Source organism: Musa acuminata, chromosome BXJ3-4 (genome assembly GCF_036884655.1).
Source record: "Musa acuminata AAA Group cultivar baxijiao chromosome BXJ3-4, Cavendish_Baxijiao_AAA, whole genome shotgun sequence".
Classification (NCBI taxonomy): Eukaryota; Viridiplantae; Streptophyta; class Magnoliopsida; order Zingiberales; family Musaceae; genus Musa; species Musa acuminata.
In genome coordinates, this window is record NC_088352.1 from 18,818,378 (window position 1) to 18,835,207 (window position 16,830).

General features: G+C 33.7%; 1 protein-coding gene and 1 pseudogene across 1 annotated transcript in view; one reads left to right on the plus strand and one right to left on the minus strand.

Annotated features, from left to right (window-relative positions):
• The window catches only part of LOC135635345 (tryptophan aminotransferase-related protein 4-like), a 75,849-nt pseudogene extending 71,116 nt beyond the window's left edge, over positions 1–4,733 (plus strand).
• A 921-nt stretch (positions 4,734–5,654) lies between these two features.
• LOC135637336 (uncharacterized) overlaps positions 5,655–16,830 on the minus strand; it is a 44,543-nt gene continuing 33,367 nt past the window's right edge. The window contains exons 7-15 of the mRNA XM_065150029.1: positions 15,416–15,477; positions 14,011–14,079; positions 11,858–11,963; positions 11,424–11,494; positions 10,571–10,671; positions 8,847–8,942; positions 7,330–7,397; positions 5,968–6,013; positions 5,655–5,879 (exon numbers count right to left, since the gene is read on the minus strand). Coding sequence (XP_065006101.1) covers positions 5,799–5,879; positions 5,968–6,013; positions 7,330–7,397; positions 8,847–8,942; positions 10,571–10,671; positions 11,424–11,494; positions 11,858–11,963; positions 14,011–14,079; positions 15,416–15,477 — 700 coding nt within the window. The 3' untranslated portion in view covers positions 5,655–5,798. The remainder of the gene's footprint in view (positions 5,880–5,967; positions 6,014–7,329; positions 7,398–8,846; positions 8,943–10,570; positions 10,672–11,423; positions 11,495–11,857; positions 11,964–14,010; positions 14,080–15,415; positions 15,478–16,830) is intronic.

Here is a 16,830-nt window from a genome sequence, read left to right on the forward strand (position 1 = left end):
GTTTCTCTATCCACTCAATCATTTTTAGGACATAATTCTGAACCAGTGTCCCCTCAGTCATCTTAGCGTGGAAGAGACTCTTGGATATCTCATATCGTTGAGTCCTTCCTTGTTCCTCAAATAGTTTGCAGATATATAAGAGAATGGATCTGGCATCCATCTTTTCATGTTGTCTCTATAACTTAGGAGTCATAGAGCCCAACATGTAACACTGAGCAAGAGTAGAGTCATCTATGTACTTCACGTAGCGAGCGATTTCATCCTCGCTTGCCCCTTCCTCGAGCGTAGGCATCACTGTATTAATTTCATCTATAGTATGTTACTATATTATTGCTAATAATAACATAAATTTTGCAGTTGAATGGTGGAGTCTTTTTGGAAATTCCACCCCGAACTTATAGCAATTTACTATCAAAGTACTTAGTTTGACATGCAATACTTCAGGTTGTGAGCGAAACTAGAGTGTCTTTGAGTATGTAAGGATCATCAAATAATTTTGTTTCAATTAATTAATTTATTTAGATAGATGTATTAATCTATTTTTAAATTATATGACATGATAGATTCATTCAAAAAAGAAATCGGTTAGAACATTAATAATTACATGATTTTATTTACATAAAGTATAATCAAGCTTTGAAGGCTCGTCATGATTTACATAATAGAATTAATTCAATCTCATTATAAGATATTAATGATTCAAATAATTGGTTGGCGGAAGAAATGGGTGCCAACTTGTAAGATGTCAAAGATGAGCTTATATTTAAAGATGATAGATTGACATGGGGAGATGTGACAAGAGTTTCATGTGCTAGAGAATTACAAACATATACAAGACAAATGATAAAGAAAAAAATGAGTGCAAAAGCTTGAAGCTCGGCTCCTACTATTGTTGAAGACAAAGAATGAAATATATTTTGATGAAGAGGAAGAGGACGAATTCAATGAAGATGATTTGTGTGAAAATGATAATAATATTGATTATGATGAATGACTTTGATGCAAAATTTTATTTGTTTTGAATTTTGAGACTTTTTGTTAATGTGAGATTGTAATTTTATACCTTATATTTTTATAATTTAATGGCATATTTTTATTTAAATAATTATATTTATTAGTTATATTATATATTTTTATATTTTAGTATTTCGCTTCGCTCCGACGAGCGCCTAGCGCCTAGAGCATTTTTGGATCTTGGCGCCTAACACTTTTTAAATCATTGGAATAGAATATGATCTTGATAATATACAACCGTTATGACTCGGTAATCGAACTTAATGTCGTATTATTGTACTTATTGGATTTATTGACTTGTTTTAAAATTCATGATCATATATAAAATATTTTTCAAAATCTTCACAATCTAAATAGGTAAAAATTATTTTCAAATAAAATTTTATTTTATTTATTATAATTTTTTTTATATCTTACTAATTAATTTGTCAATTGAGAGAATGTTAGATCATATAACCCTATCTAATAGGGTAAGATATATTATAAATTTTAATTATGGTTATTGGCCAATACAAAAAACGTCCACTTATGATAAGATTTTTTAAGAGATGATCTGGATAGAAAAAACTCTTTTAATTATCATCATAGACTCTTTGCTCTTGTCTATAAAAGGAAAGGATCGAACATTAGAAATTTAACCTGTAGATATATTTTCAATCTCCTTTAGTTCCTATTCCATTAGAAATTTAATCTATAGATATATTTTCAATCTCCTTTAGTTCCTATTCCATTATTCATAGTATATCTATGAATGATAAGAAAAGAAGAGAAGACGAGTCTAGTTCTCCTTGTATATCAGATCGGTATTATTGTAGCTTTTGGATCCGATGACGATGCATTTATAGATCAAATAAAGATTTTCTAGATGATATCGAAAGATACACAATGTTGATCTTAATCTATTATTATTTAATTTCGATTTTGATATTAAAACTTTTTATATGATTATAATATAATTATAAATTTTGCCCTGCTGGACAAGCTACATCCATCTTCTATTATTACCCACTTGTCTAGAAATCTAAATTGTAAAGCTCATAATTGTAGAATCTTTGGGCTTTCAGTTTTTTATAGTGTGTACGAGCCTTGAGGTCTTCCAATCCTCTTGTAAGTTCTTATTCAATGAAAAAACCTCATGTGAAAGGTGAATGCGTTACAACGAGCCACACGGATGCTCTGTGCGTCATGCGTGGTTCCCTTTGGTGGACAATGAGAATTTTTCCAAAGGATTGAATCTTCTTTTCGCCAGTAAAATCCTTTTAATGCCAAATGCGGGACCCTCTGGCTCTAACAAAAACATATAAAGAATCTGTATTGATGAGAGAGAGAGAGAGAGAGAGAGACTGGAAATCTGATAACCGTGCATCCAACTAGATTTTGACGACTCTCATGAAATCTGAAAACTTGTACACCTATTTGCAGGTGTACAAGTTCCAAACCAACTTATTCGATGGTAGAGAGTACAAATGGGAAGGACTTACCTCTGAATGGGCGAATGTAAGTGCCTCGTCGCTAACAAACTTCATCGAATTTGTCACTTCACCAAACAATCCCGATGGCCTCTTGCGACAATCAGTTCTCTGCGGCTCTGCAGTCATTCATGACCGTGCTTACTGTTGGCCTCACTATTCAGCAATCCCAGCCCCAGCTGATGAAGATATTATGCTCTTTACCAATTCTAAGATCTCAGGCCATGCTAGTAGTAGGCTCGGGTAAGTCCTTTTTTATTTTAACTGCTATGTGAAATACGAGCAAGATTCATATCTTGGATGATTCATTCATGTTCTCTTTGCGAAAGTCTAGGTGGGCGGTGATAAAGGATGAGAAAATATATGAGAGAGTCACACTATACATGCGCTCTCGAACACCATGGGAGTTTCCCGGGATACTCAACTAAGAGTCCTGAAGCTTAACAAAGCGATGATAGAGATGACATATTCGAGTTTGGTTACAGAACAATGAGAGAAAGGTGGAGCAAGTTGATCGGTATCGTCTCCACTTCCAATTGTTTCTCCCTCCAGAAGCTCTTCCCTCAGTTCTGCTTGATAGAAATAATAGAAGATAAGAACAAATATTGAATGAAGTTTTATTGAATAGTTGAATATGCTTCAATTTATTTATACAAATTAAGAGGAAGGATTTTCCTAACAGAATAGAGGATTTTCCTCAACAAAATAGATAGAGATTTCCTCGTATAGTTAGAAAAATCTTATCTTCTATCACTGATCCTACTTCAAAAAGAGATATATACTGACTAGGATACGTAGTCTATTTGACATCTGACCCTGCAAAGGTTGCAGCTTATGCCTGGCTCAAGTGCAAGAGGGAGGAAGAAATAGAGACTGTTCTGCTCAACGGAGCGGGCATCATTTCACGTTCCGGTACAATATTCGAAGCCGATAGCCGGTACACACGGCTAAGCCTCATTAAGACGAGGGATGACATTGATTTGCTGTTGAAGCGCTTGGAAGCTCTTATTTCTGGTGTGCCTTCCTGAAGCACTGGGTTTATTTCTCAGTAGGATTTGGCGATCGACAATGTGTCCGAACACCAAGAAAGATTGATTTGTAATCACGTGACGTCGTGAAGCAAGGCAAAAATTTGCGGTAGCAAAACGTGTCCCGAGCGACGTTTCCTTTTTGTGTACACGACAACTTCAAGGCGCCCGAAACAAACTTTTTTGTTTTGACTAAAATAACTGCCATGGAACCACGAGTTCCCGGCGCACCACCATCCAGACAGAAATCTGCAACTCCACAGCGTAAACGTCTCGCAGTAAACCATCACGGAATGAGCCCACGGGAGCGACGCTGAAACCGGTGCTCCTCCAAAGCAACAATAATAGCTCCTCCAATTCATTGGGAAGTGCTTCAAAAAGGCCTTCCTTCATAACTAAGTCATCAACATTTAGTTTTAGATTTCATCCAATATAGCATATGCTTGCCTTGTCCCCATCCTGCCTTCACGAGTGGATCATTTAGCATAAGTTAAAAGAGAATTGTGTGCTTGTTTGTACATATGGCTGCAGATACCTAACCAACTTCCATTCGCTCCCGTCTCTGTTATAACCGGATGTTTCGGTTAAGCTGAACCAGATTCCAGAATCCTACAGTAAACAAGTAGTTGAAAAAGATATTGACTGAGGGGTCATATATAATCCTCTCCACATATCCAACGCCAGTGTGCATCCGTAATACCTAAGACAGCAAGTCTTTCACTCAATGACGATCTTTTTATGTGTTAATTTCCAGTAGAATACTATCATTTTCCAAGTAATCAGCAACTTGCATGAGCTACCCACCATCCCATTGTTTCTTACTGACATCTCCTGTTAAGCTTCCTTTGAATTATCCTTGTTTTCAAATTTTGCACACATTCTTACCTATGCGTTTCCCATCTCGGCATCTGAATCCACACCCGTCCTCAGTGTGGAGCATGGTTTTAGCATGCAAACAACCACTTTGATGCAGCTGAAAAAAACGGTTGGCGAGCTTCAGTGCTTCCTCCATTCGCAATTTAGCTCACCACTAACAACACGTATGAACAAGCATTCCAACTTTCCATGTAGTAAAAGAATTTGCAATTGCACTGGTCATACGCCTATATTTGACACAAAGGTTTGCGATTGCAATTCGAACAATAATAATTAATACCTGAGAAATATATAACAAGGTACCTCAGCCCGTGATTACTTCTCTAAACTGAGGGTTCTGAACGAGACCTCCCATGATTGCTGTCAATCATGTATTGAATACTTTATTAGCTAGCATTCATTATGTTCTCATTTTTTTTACAAATGATTAAGTGACGAATAGAGATATTGATCTTAGAACTTAATGCTGATTTATCATATAAGATTTTTACCAACTAGATTTGCTATCACTTTTAAATATCAGATAGAGATTTTGAACACTCAATCTTTTGTTACTACATTTGATATATAGATCAATGTTGTGTCATTTCTCCAAACTTACATATGTTCAAATTTAAGCATTGCCCACTAAGATAGGTGTTTCGGCTTTAAGAATTTCATGTAGCATTTGAGTTCCTCATTGCAAAAGCACAAATTAAGAACACCTACTAAGGCTGCTCCATTTAGAAACGAGTTCAAATTAAGAAATTTCAACCATGCAAATGGTATTCTGAAATAATTTTTTTATTTTTGAAGGTGTCAGCTAGCTTAGTTAGCAAAAACTTTAATACTACATCACAAGTCCTGGATTCGAACCTTGCCAAGTTCAGTTAACAACTTGACAAGCTCAGCAAGTACAACGCGATCTAACATTTAGACCCATTTCAATATAGGCATAAGTATAATCGATTAATATATGCAAAAAAAAAACATCATGATGCAGGACATAAATCTCATAATATTTAAGCTCAGTGATTTCACAAAATAAATGCTAATTGAAAACATACCTTGATCCATCTATAGATATCAAAACCCCCTTGAAAATCAGATTACATGTTTTTTATTTCTCTGCCTTCTCTCTCATACTTTGATGGGAGATGGAGCCCGCTTTGCGCTAACGATGAATGCGGAGGGGTTCGCATGAACACGAGGAATTTTCTATGACCATTTTAATTTTATGCTGAACTGCAGCACGCATGTACTTGCCTTATTACTAGGTCTGCATGTATAATATTGTAAGTTGCATCTCATCAACAGTCCAAGACGATCAAAACACATTACATTGACGGCTACTAACATTTAAAAGATGGAAAGAAAAACTTCTAACAGCAAATATTAGTGAGAAAAGTGAAAATGTACTCTAAAACTTCTCTCAGGATACTTCATGGTAATACTTGTTAAGAAGCCTCTCAGAAAATTCTCCAAAAGTGAGAGTTCCATGAGGCAGGATCAACTGCATGTAAGGGACAATGGGGAACGAAAAGAATGAATAAAAGCATGATATCATTTCACTAATTTGCTTTTTTTTCCTTAAAACATACCTCTTGGTGATATGGAACCGCACCCGAAAACATAAGCTTCTCATCCCTAACAAAGGAAAAAAGATAGGACATCAAAAATAATTTTATAGTAATATACGAATGGCAGACTTCACTTCGTGAACAAAGGATCTTTATAAAACTAATGTAAGACTACATAACTCCTAATTAGAGAGTCAACACCCATGATAACCGAAAACTCGAAGAGAATGAAGTTTATTCTGGTCACTGAGTGCACACAGCATATATGCTATAAATATTATTAGAAAACTCCATGGAAAAATTATGAAGGGAAGTTGTTGCTTTTGCAGAACATGAGATATTAATCTCACAGAGAAACATATCTAGAACTCTCAAATAATGCACAATGACCATCTTAGACCTCCATATGAAACTCAATTAATGACTAAAACTATCAAACAGAAGATACATGCACAATCAATTCAGTCTATGCTAAGCAAAAATAGAGAAAGTTATATATATATATACATACATATATATATATATATACACACACACACACACACATATATATATATATATATATATATATATATATATATATATATATATATATATACATATATATATATATATACATATATATATATATATATATATACATACATATAAATATAAATATACATACATATAAATATAAATATACATACATATATATATATATACATACATATATATATATATATACATACATACATACATACATATATATATATATATATATATATATATATATATATATATAGAGAGAGAGAGAGAGAGAGAGAGAGAGAGAGAGAGGAGAAGAAGAAAGGTCAATAAGAAGCTAGTAACTCTGAAATTGAGCTAAGCCTTGCCTTTGAAAATATTATCTATGTGAGGACTAGGAAGTCATTTTCACACAGCACCAGCCCTGTGGAAACCAGTAAGAGAAATTTAAGATAAGATGGCTTAACTTATATGCCTATTGTGTTTGTTCAACAAATACAAAAAGCACCTCTTTTAAGAGAATTTAAAATCACCTATGCATACAAGCTCCTTATTTCTTGAACAAGCATCATGGAATATCCATGGAGCCATTTCAAACTATCTTCAATAAGTATAAACATTCTATGAACATAAGCAACAGACTGGCCACATGCATCACAGATTATGCAAGCAAATGATCCAGATCACTGAGAGGTAGCAGATAGAAAAGTAGGTGGTATTTTCACAATCTCTTCATCCAAATAAAATATATATCTCACCACCTTACCTAAATCCACCATGTTAAATTCATTTCTTCAAGAAATACAATGGAAAAAAATCTTCTCATTATAACATTTCTTTGACTTCATATGAATAAAACATATAAAGCTAACTTACCAATCAGGTTGCATGAACAATGCAAAAGTTGAACGCTCCACTCCAGAAGCCTTTTCACTGTTAGGTGCCTATCAAATAAAACAAAGGGTATAAGATTGCAAACTAGGAATATGTTTGCCTCCATCTAAGAAAGACAAACAGATGGCTGTTCAGAAGAGTAGAAAATTTTTCTCTAAAACTGAATCAAGAAGTTAGTGCTGCAAATGTCGAGGCAAGACACGTAATTGTGGGCTATAGAGCATCTGTACAGATTTAAAACAGTGATTTAAAATGGGCTATAGAGCATCTATACACGTAATTGTGAACGATAAAAACAGTTATTTTAAAAGTGCTAGGCGCTAAGGTCCAAATCTTACAAAATCACAATATCAAATTAACAAAAAAATCTTAAAATTCAAAACAATAACAATAATTTCAAATAAATAAAAATTAGCAGTATTAAAATCAAAATAATATATTATTAATCTAATAAATAAAAAAATATTGTTACTAGTATACAGTTAACAGTATACTATCGAGTCAATGTGAGAAGAGGTAGCAGCGAGCAACGGGAGCAGAAGCAGGAGAGGTGAGCGACGATAGTGGTAGCGACAGTGGTAGGAGCGAGAAGCGACAGCGGGAGCAGGAGCGACGCCCAATGACATGGTAGTGACAGCGGTAGCGACGAGAAATGACAGCGACAGCAGGAGCGATGAGCGACGATAGTGGCAGCGGTAGCAGCGAGCAACTGCAGCAGAGTAGCAGCGAGCAACGACAGCGATAACAGCGAGCAGCGGGAGCGACAGTGATGAGCAAGGTTGGGGTTGGGGAAGTCGCGAGAGGGATATTAAGAGGCTGATATCGGTGCTTTAGTTGGTTCAATCAAATCAACTGAAGCACCAAAAACCGAACCAAACGTAAAACACTGATTTGGTCTCCTGGATTAACCCGAGCGCTCGCCGGAAACGCCCGACGCTGAGTATTTAACAAACAGAAGTACAAAGACAGAGCTGAGTATTTAATACAGCACATCAAATATTTTATATAGAGCAAAGAGCAATAGCAATGAAATGAAAATATTAATCAACTATTTATGGTTGGCTATATATATATTTTCATACCATTGAGGTCTGTATAGGGCAAATAAACGAAATAACCTTTCAAAATGAGTGTTACACTAACATGTTGACATAGAACAATGGTATATAAATCTAAAAAACAAGATGCATTGATGCAGATAATAATATTGTAAGTTACATGATACAAAAAAAATCAATTAGCTAAGTATGACATTTCAATGATTGTAGTTTGCAGGATGGAAAATGGAAGAAAAAACAACAAAATAGCAGACTGATAATTTAGTTAACAGAGAAACTAATCTTTCTGCTTCTCAGAAAGAAAAAATCTATTATACATACACGTAATGTATACACACATAGATAAAAGCTTTTCATATTTAATCAATTGCATAATAAATAAATATATTATGCTTCTTTCTAAAACACAAATTCACAAGCACCAGCTGATGATTGAAGCACCTGTACACAATGTGGAGTAGCACAGAGATAACCACCACCTAGTATTTCAGTGGTTTCACCAATTTGATATGCTATTTCATCTTCTCCGAATACAACCTAAAGCATAAAAAATTATAGCCTCAATAATCTACATAAAAAAATCATTGTTATGAGTACAGAAAATCTAGTCTCAAAACATGACTCTTCCATAGCCATCACGGAAGCCTAAATTCTAATCATTTGGAATGATCAATGTGAAACAATCATATGCTGATGCAAACACATGCATCTACATATTTCCAAAAATATAAATATGCACACAACATTTATGTATTGATGAATAATGCTTATACCCTGCTAGTAGAATATACAGCAACAAACAGTCAATTAACTTTGTTGTTAAAGCTTTTCTAGTTCAATCAAATGTCTTAAAGGTTAAAAATGGTTTTTATTGTATGGGATTACCAATAACCAGCCATTGCAGACTGGCACATAAATAAAAACATCTGTTGGCCATAGCTACCTATTTCAAACCATTTTAAAATTAGTCCCTGATTTTAGTGGGCATCTTAACATCCTAGCCCTGGCCAATTTATGTCCAAAGCTATACACCCATAACACTGATATTGGTGCATAAAAATGGATACAAATATATCATCAATTATGGTTATATGAAACATTGCCTGTGTACAGATTGCAGGAGCCAAAACTAAGTCCAGTTTGACTGAACAGAAAAAAAATCCAAGCCAAAGTAGTGAAAAATTGAGTTTGCTTTTCATTTATGCATAAAGTTGGTATAAGATGATTGGTTCTCAAGAACACAGTGTTTTACTCCAAACTTACATATCAAAACCAAGGATTGTAATATCAATGTGCACGCAAACACCATGTATATCCATGCTGGAGAAGCAAATACATGGCTAGGTCACTTTTGGGATGTACCCGCTGATACAAGAGAGTACTGAATGGCACGATACAAATTGTGTGTCAGAAACCATATTGCATGCTTCCACATGAATACCTTTGATTGAAATCAATGTTGTGGATGCCTCAACCATGCAGCATACATAGCAATGTTAGTCAATGTTCACTGACAATCAAACCTTGACCCAAGCAGGTTGAAGATATAGGTAAAAGCTATGACGGTAACTAACATAGACTACAGTCATTCGTAGACAATATCATGATTAGATAATGCACAATTTTCGGAGTGACTTCGGCATTCAGATCATAATCATCAACATAAATTATTTATTGGGTAATAGCTAATGTTAGATCATCTTATTTAATTATATTGTTGGTGTTTGTTGAGTTAAATATTTATTAATTAGTATTTTATTGCTTCTTTATTAGCAAAACAATCTCGACAACTGTTACTGAATCTTTCCTTCATCAATGACCACTTGGTTGAAACTCCAGCACCTACGGATCTATGTTTCTTAAGAAGTATTCAGATGCTATATATGGTGTGTGTGTGTGAGGTGCACTGAAGAAATTTATCTTCAATTTCCAGGTATGATTCTTACTTTTTGCTTCTCTACTCTCATCTAAAAATTCATAAATAAAATATCAACGAGTTACCCCAGAATAAAAATAAATGAGCATGAAGAGTCTCTTTAGTAATAAAATAGTCAATGAATAACTTGCAGTAATGTGGCATGATAACAAAAACAGAAACTTTTAATAGAACAGTGTAATGGTGTTATCATGCTTCATATTTGAAGAGTAAAGAAAACAAGAATTACTTTGACAATCTGATCATTTCTTGTTTTAACATAAAGGCCAGCAGCACTATCAGGAGAAGATATCTTGACACCATTTCTGGTAAACATGCCACAGGTAAGGCCTACAATGATGAATAATAGTTGTAAGATTTCAGAAATATAGAAAACATTCTTGAGCTTTTTATTTGACAAAATGTGTAAATTTATGCGAGCATACCCATTGACAAACTTCAATTAAATAATAACGTGGCGAAAACCAAGCAGATGATAGGTGGCATTCAATGGCTTGAAGTAAAAACTACATTAGTATAATAGACAAATATTCTATTAGGCATCAAGGTTCTAAGATAAATTTCAGAAAATGTAATTTGATCATGCCCAGCTTATGGACAGGAGTATGCAAGTTAATAAGCTAATGGACAGAATAGTTATTATCTACTATTGTATCTGACAGATTCTTAAACCTAGCTAAATGGAGATGACAAATGAAAATTGATGGAATTTTACTGTACAATTTTACTTAATTTTACATAAATTAAGTATATAATGATGAGTATAAATTTGTAGCATAAATTAAGTATATAATGATGAGTTTTTTCTTCAGATAATTCTTCTAGTTAGGTATCTAGTCATTAATTTTCATTAGTCATCTCCATTCAGCTAGGTTTTAAAATTCCATCTGTAGAGTAATATATTATATACTTAATTTATGCTACAGATAAGAGACATTTTATAGCAAAAAACATCTTTACAAATGCAGTTTCAACCTTATATGCCATCAATGAATGAAGTTATGAACCAATGTCAGGATTCTAAATCTTCATTATGATGATTATGACAAAACAAAAATATTTTGCTGGCTCAGTTCTCTCACCTGTGAGTGAACCATGGTCAGTATGCCATCCACACCATGATGATATGGAGTTATTATTATCTCCATGGTGACTGTAAGACAATAGGGAAAACCACAGTGACTACAAGAGCAGGGAAAAGTTCTCTATTTTCACTACATATTACCATAAGACATTTAACATTTAAAATCTTCAGAAATATTAATCCATGGTGTTATCTAAATTCTAGACTCTAGAGCAAAGTGAAGCTTAAATTTCAATGGTTTATAAACAACGTGTGAAGTGCATCTAAATTCACACAGGATCTGTAGATTCTATACGTGTACAATCAGTACATAAAACAAAAGGAACATAACCAGATGTACCAAATTCAAAGACAAAAACAAGAAAGACCTATGATAAAGTAGTGAAGGTTTTCTTATAGCATAAATGGAATTTAAGTTAGAGTAACCATTACCAGAGTTCCTTAGGGAAGTAATATAACAAACGACCTTTATGGCATCTAGAATGCTTGAGTATCTGCTCAAGGCTTCCATTCTCATGGTCTTTCATCTCTCTGGATACTGATCATTGTATGAAAATAATTAGAACTACTATAAATATCAATTTTATTTAGATTCAATCAGCTACAACCCTTATATTTACATGACAGTGATCAGAATAATAAAGGATGTTATTGCTAATTGGGAGAAAAAAAATTAATGCCTGAATCAAGTAAATACATGTGAAGACATCATTACCAACATGTTCTTGGTTGAAGAAACAGATGAGAACATGCAACATTCACAAAGAAAGCAAACACCTAGATATTTTTCTAACCTTTTCCGATGTTCACTGTGGTAGAAACCTAAGTCAAGGAGAACAAGGACTTCAGTTTCACACCTTTGTGCCCACATGCAATGCTACCCCAACCCTAATGTTCTAAGAACACAAGTTCCTGACTGGTACAAAAGCAAATATATATATATAAAAAGGAAGTTTGGTGCCCTTATACATAACACAATGATGAAAAAAGATCCATGTAACAGTTGGGACATTATGGATAAATTTGATACCCTTCTAGACGATATCCATGCAAAAAAGCAAATAGTCTTTGAGCAATATGCAAGAATATTTTAATTCAGAATCCTATATAAAAAGATCAATAAGACTGGGATCTAGGTCTATGTCCTGGTAATTGATCCTTTATGACAATTAAAGAATCTTTCAGGGTAGTAAGACAAACTTGTGATCTAAAGAAGCTCAATGTGATCCTAAATACAACAAAGGATCTCCACTTAATCAAGAATTAATGATTTTTCTTTGCTTTCAGAAATGAGAACAAAAACTTGAAAAGAAGCCCAACTTTTCTCAGAAGAATGTTCAAATATAGTTTCTAAGAGCATATAACATGGGTCGTTAAAAAATGACCAAGCATATGTAATCATCTATCTACTTTGAAATATGAATGGACTAATATACAAGCAGCTATTAAATTAAAACAAACAGACGAATAGCATGAACTGATTACAGATTGGAAGACGTACTTATTCTGATTAAAAAGATCATTTCAAGAGAAAAGTGTTCAGAACATGAGGATCCCAAAAGGTTCTATTTTACAATCAATCTCTTCCTCTCTATAGTGATTTCACTTTTTTGTATCTGTTTTCCTCATTATATGGGTTGACACGGGAGTGCCTAATTTACTACGATCAGCTCATGTGAACCTTGCTGTTGCTATGGTATTCTCTACAGCCCATAATATTGTCTCATAGCCTTTAACTCAGCCCACTCAAATATGACAGTTCATGAGCATATTCCTTAGACAAATTTAAAACTGGTTCAATGTGTTTTCTTTCATGACCAAAGAATGTATTAAAGGAGTTAGTTACCAGCTATAAAACACTTAATTTCATAATTTCCTATGCATGAATGATTGTTTCATGCATTAGTACTTATTTTGGTGTTTTAGGGTTAGAAAGAAGTTTAGAAACTGATGATATTGGCAGAAGCTCTCTTGGAGTTCTTTCTTAAATTCTGTATCTCTTGGATGCTTCCTTGAGTGATGAGTCTTTTGTTTTCAGTTCTATATTCTTATTTATTATCCTTGGGGTAGTGAACTTTCTGTATCCCTTTGTGATTTTAAACTTGATGGTGAGCTATTTTTCGATTTTATTAAAGTATTATCGTGAGTTCGTTCCTTTTCTATCCCAAAAACTTATTCCAGCAAATACAACTGTACTATTAGATTTCTTTCAAAATTCATTCTGCATTACCCCCCCATATCATGGGCTAGTTGGTAAGTATGGTTATGAAGGTTGGATTTGGCTTAGATTCTAAACATGTTCCAACTTATTCAGTACTTACTGAGTGCATGTTTGATCTCACCTAAACATGACCAACTACCAACCTTGGCATCAAATCAAAGAATTCTATATTATTTTGTACAAGAGATAATACCATGATTTTCAGGACAGCTATAAGTGTAATATATCTTAGTAATTTAGTATCACATTCGTAGCACTAGTTCATAAACAAGATAGCCCCAAAAGGGGTACCAATCCACAAGCAATGTAACTTTAAAGAATAAACTGAGATCAACTGAAAAAAACATGAACAAGCTGAACATACCATATTGATCACAATGATATGCTAGCATCAGCCCAACCTCCATCATCAGCATTCCAAGAGCTTTAAAGGCTACAGTACAACAACAAATTGCTCTATTATGAACAACATCAGCTAAAATTAAGAAACCCAGTGCAATGTTTATAAAAAAATAATAATAAACTACAAGAAGCCAAATCCATATTACAAATCAAAGTTTTTAATTTTGGATCCTGGACCCATACCGGTCCAGGAAGCTGCACTGAGTTTCGGAAAAGCTTGAAGAAGATTAAGAAATAAAAAAGAGTTTCTACCCAGTACAAGCCCTATACCGGGTGACACAAGCCCTTTACAAAGTGTTCCGGACTGTTAACGTTGATGTATGTGCCGATTGACTGTCAGACCAATATTGTTATTGGTCCAAAATAACACAACATAACAATAATAACAATATAACAATATAACTTCAAAATCATATGTTGGGGAGTCAATGAAGAAAACAACACTGATGTGCAGTATTTGTTCGTAGCCATCTCTTGCAGCATATTAGTTAAAAATATAAGAAGCATGTCAAGGGCAACAAATGAGAAAATTTATACGAAATCAATGACACACATCTCAAGGGGAGAGAAACAAACAACACATCATATACCCACCTAGTCAATCATCAAGAGATAAACAAATAGAAAATCTCATAAAATGTGTCCACAATATATCACAGGAATATCCGACAAGTATCAAATTGTTTAACAATTACACTATAGATGATCTATTTTACAGTTCAGAGCATATTGCTACTTTGTGAAAATAAATTTTATCCATGTAGAAAGGTTGCACATGATTGGGGAAGAATGACTTGTAACTTTCAAATGTTTCAGTTGATATGTCTTAAAATGCATAAGCATGAGCATGGAGTAACCAGCCTAATTCACACCTGGATGAAGGTAAAAGGAAGGGCAAAGCAAACAACTAGTCTATGACCAACTTAATTTGCACCCAAATGCTTCTTTGTGATGATTTCAGAGGCAGAAGAAAGTCCCTATTTGCTACAAAATCATACATAAAAGTGACTTTGGCCCACAAGGGTAAATTTTCTTCCTAAACAACTTTATATTACTGCAGATTTTATGATTTAAAAGGCTTATTCATGTCCATATTTTCTGTATGTTCCCGAAACAAAGAAATTAGACATAACCATATCTTACTAGAAACTACAATCTGTAGAAAGAACATGTCCTTCAAAAACTGGCAGAGATAATTATGACTTCCATAAAGTTTTCAAGAACAAAGTAAATATTGCATACAGTGGAAGAGAATCCATAATCACATTAAAGAAATCAATCAAGTAAAATCAAAATAATTAAACAAGAGTCCTAATTATAATAGGACTTTCTTCAAATTCAGGCACAGTGAAGTGGTGCATACATACCTTCTTCAAGTTCAGGCAATGAAGTAGCTGGCCATTTATTTGGCCGACAATATGAAGGGTACCTACGTAACAGGATTATAATCGTTTACTGATGTCATATTGGAGTAGTTGAATGTATGTGCATCTTTCAAGAGAAAAAATAATTCATGTAAAAAAACAGAGCTGCCCTAGTAGTGTAGAACATACAAGCATAATTCCTATATGTTATATGGAATTATCAAGCTAGACAATATTTCCTACAATGCATTTTCTTCTTTCCATAAACTTGCATGCCTATACAAAATAAGATATTTGAACTATGGCATCTCTAAGCAAAAAAAAAAAGAAAACCTATTTCTTAATCTAGTTGGATACAGCAAGAGATAAATGAAAACAAAACTGGAAGATATTTGTTTAAAAAATGGATAGTTATTAGTTTTGTAACTCATAATTAAGTCACTGAGCAGGAATTGGTTTTGGACACCAGCCATGACAATCCCTGGCCCAGCATTGGCACGAATCTGGTGCATTAGCAATTAGAGACAAGTGCATGACCTAAGAGTTGACATATTCCGAATGTCCTTTTTCTATCTATTTGACAACCAGCAAAATCAACATCGATATAAGCAATCAACTCATGATTTTTAGTTTTTGGATACCATAATCCTATATTAGAAGTTTCTTTTAGGTATCTAAAAATCTTTTTAACAGCTTTTAAGTGAGATTGCTTGGGATTAGATTGAAATCTAGCACATAGTCCAACACTAAATATGATATCGGGTCTAGTTGCTGTGAGGTATAATAAACTACCTATCATACCTCTATAAGTCTTTTGATCAAAACATTCTCCATTAATGTCAATTTCTAAGTTTGTAGAAGTGTTCATTGGTGTATTAATAGTCTTAGCATTATCCATATTAAATCGTTTTAATAGATCTAAAGCATATTTTGTTTGACTAACAAAAAATACATCACTAAGTTGTTTAATTTGTAAACCTAAGAAAAAAGTTAATTCCCCTATCAAACTTATTTTGAATTCATAGCTCATACTATTGGCAAAAGATTCACATAAAGACTCATTTGAAGATCCAAAAATGATATCAACATAAATTTGAACAATGAGAAAATCATTTGTAAAATGTTTGATAAATAATATAGTATCGACCTTACCTTTCATAAAATTAAGAAAAGAACTAAGCCTCTCATACCAAGCCCTAAGGGCTTATTTTAATCCATAGAGAGCCTTAGTCAACTTAAGCACATGATTCGGAAAGTTAACATTCTCAAATCCAAGAGGTTGTTCAACATAAACTTCTTCAGAAATAAAACCATTAAGAAAAGCACTTTTAACATAAATTTGAAATAACTTAAAATTATTACAACTAGTATAGGCAAAGAGAATCCTTATGACTTCAAGTCTAGCCACAGGAGCGAAG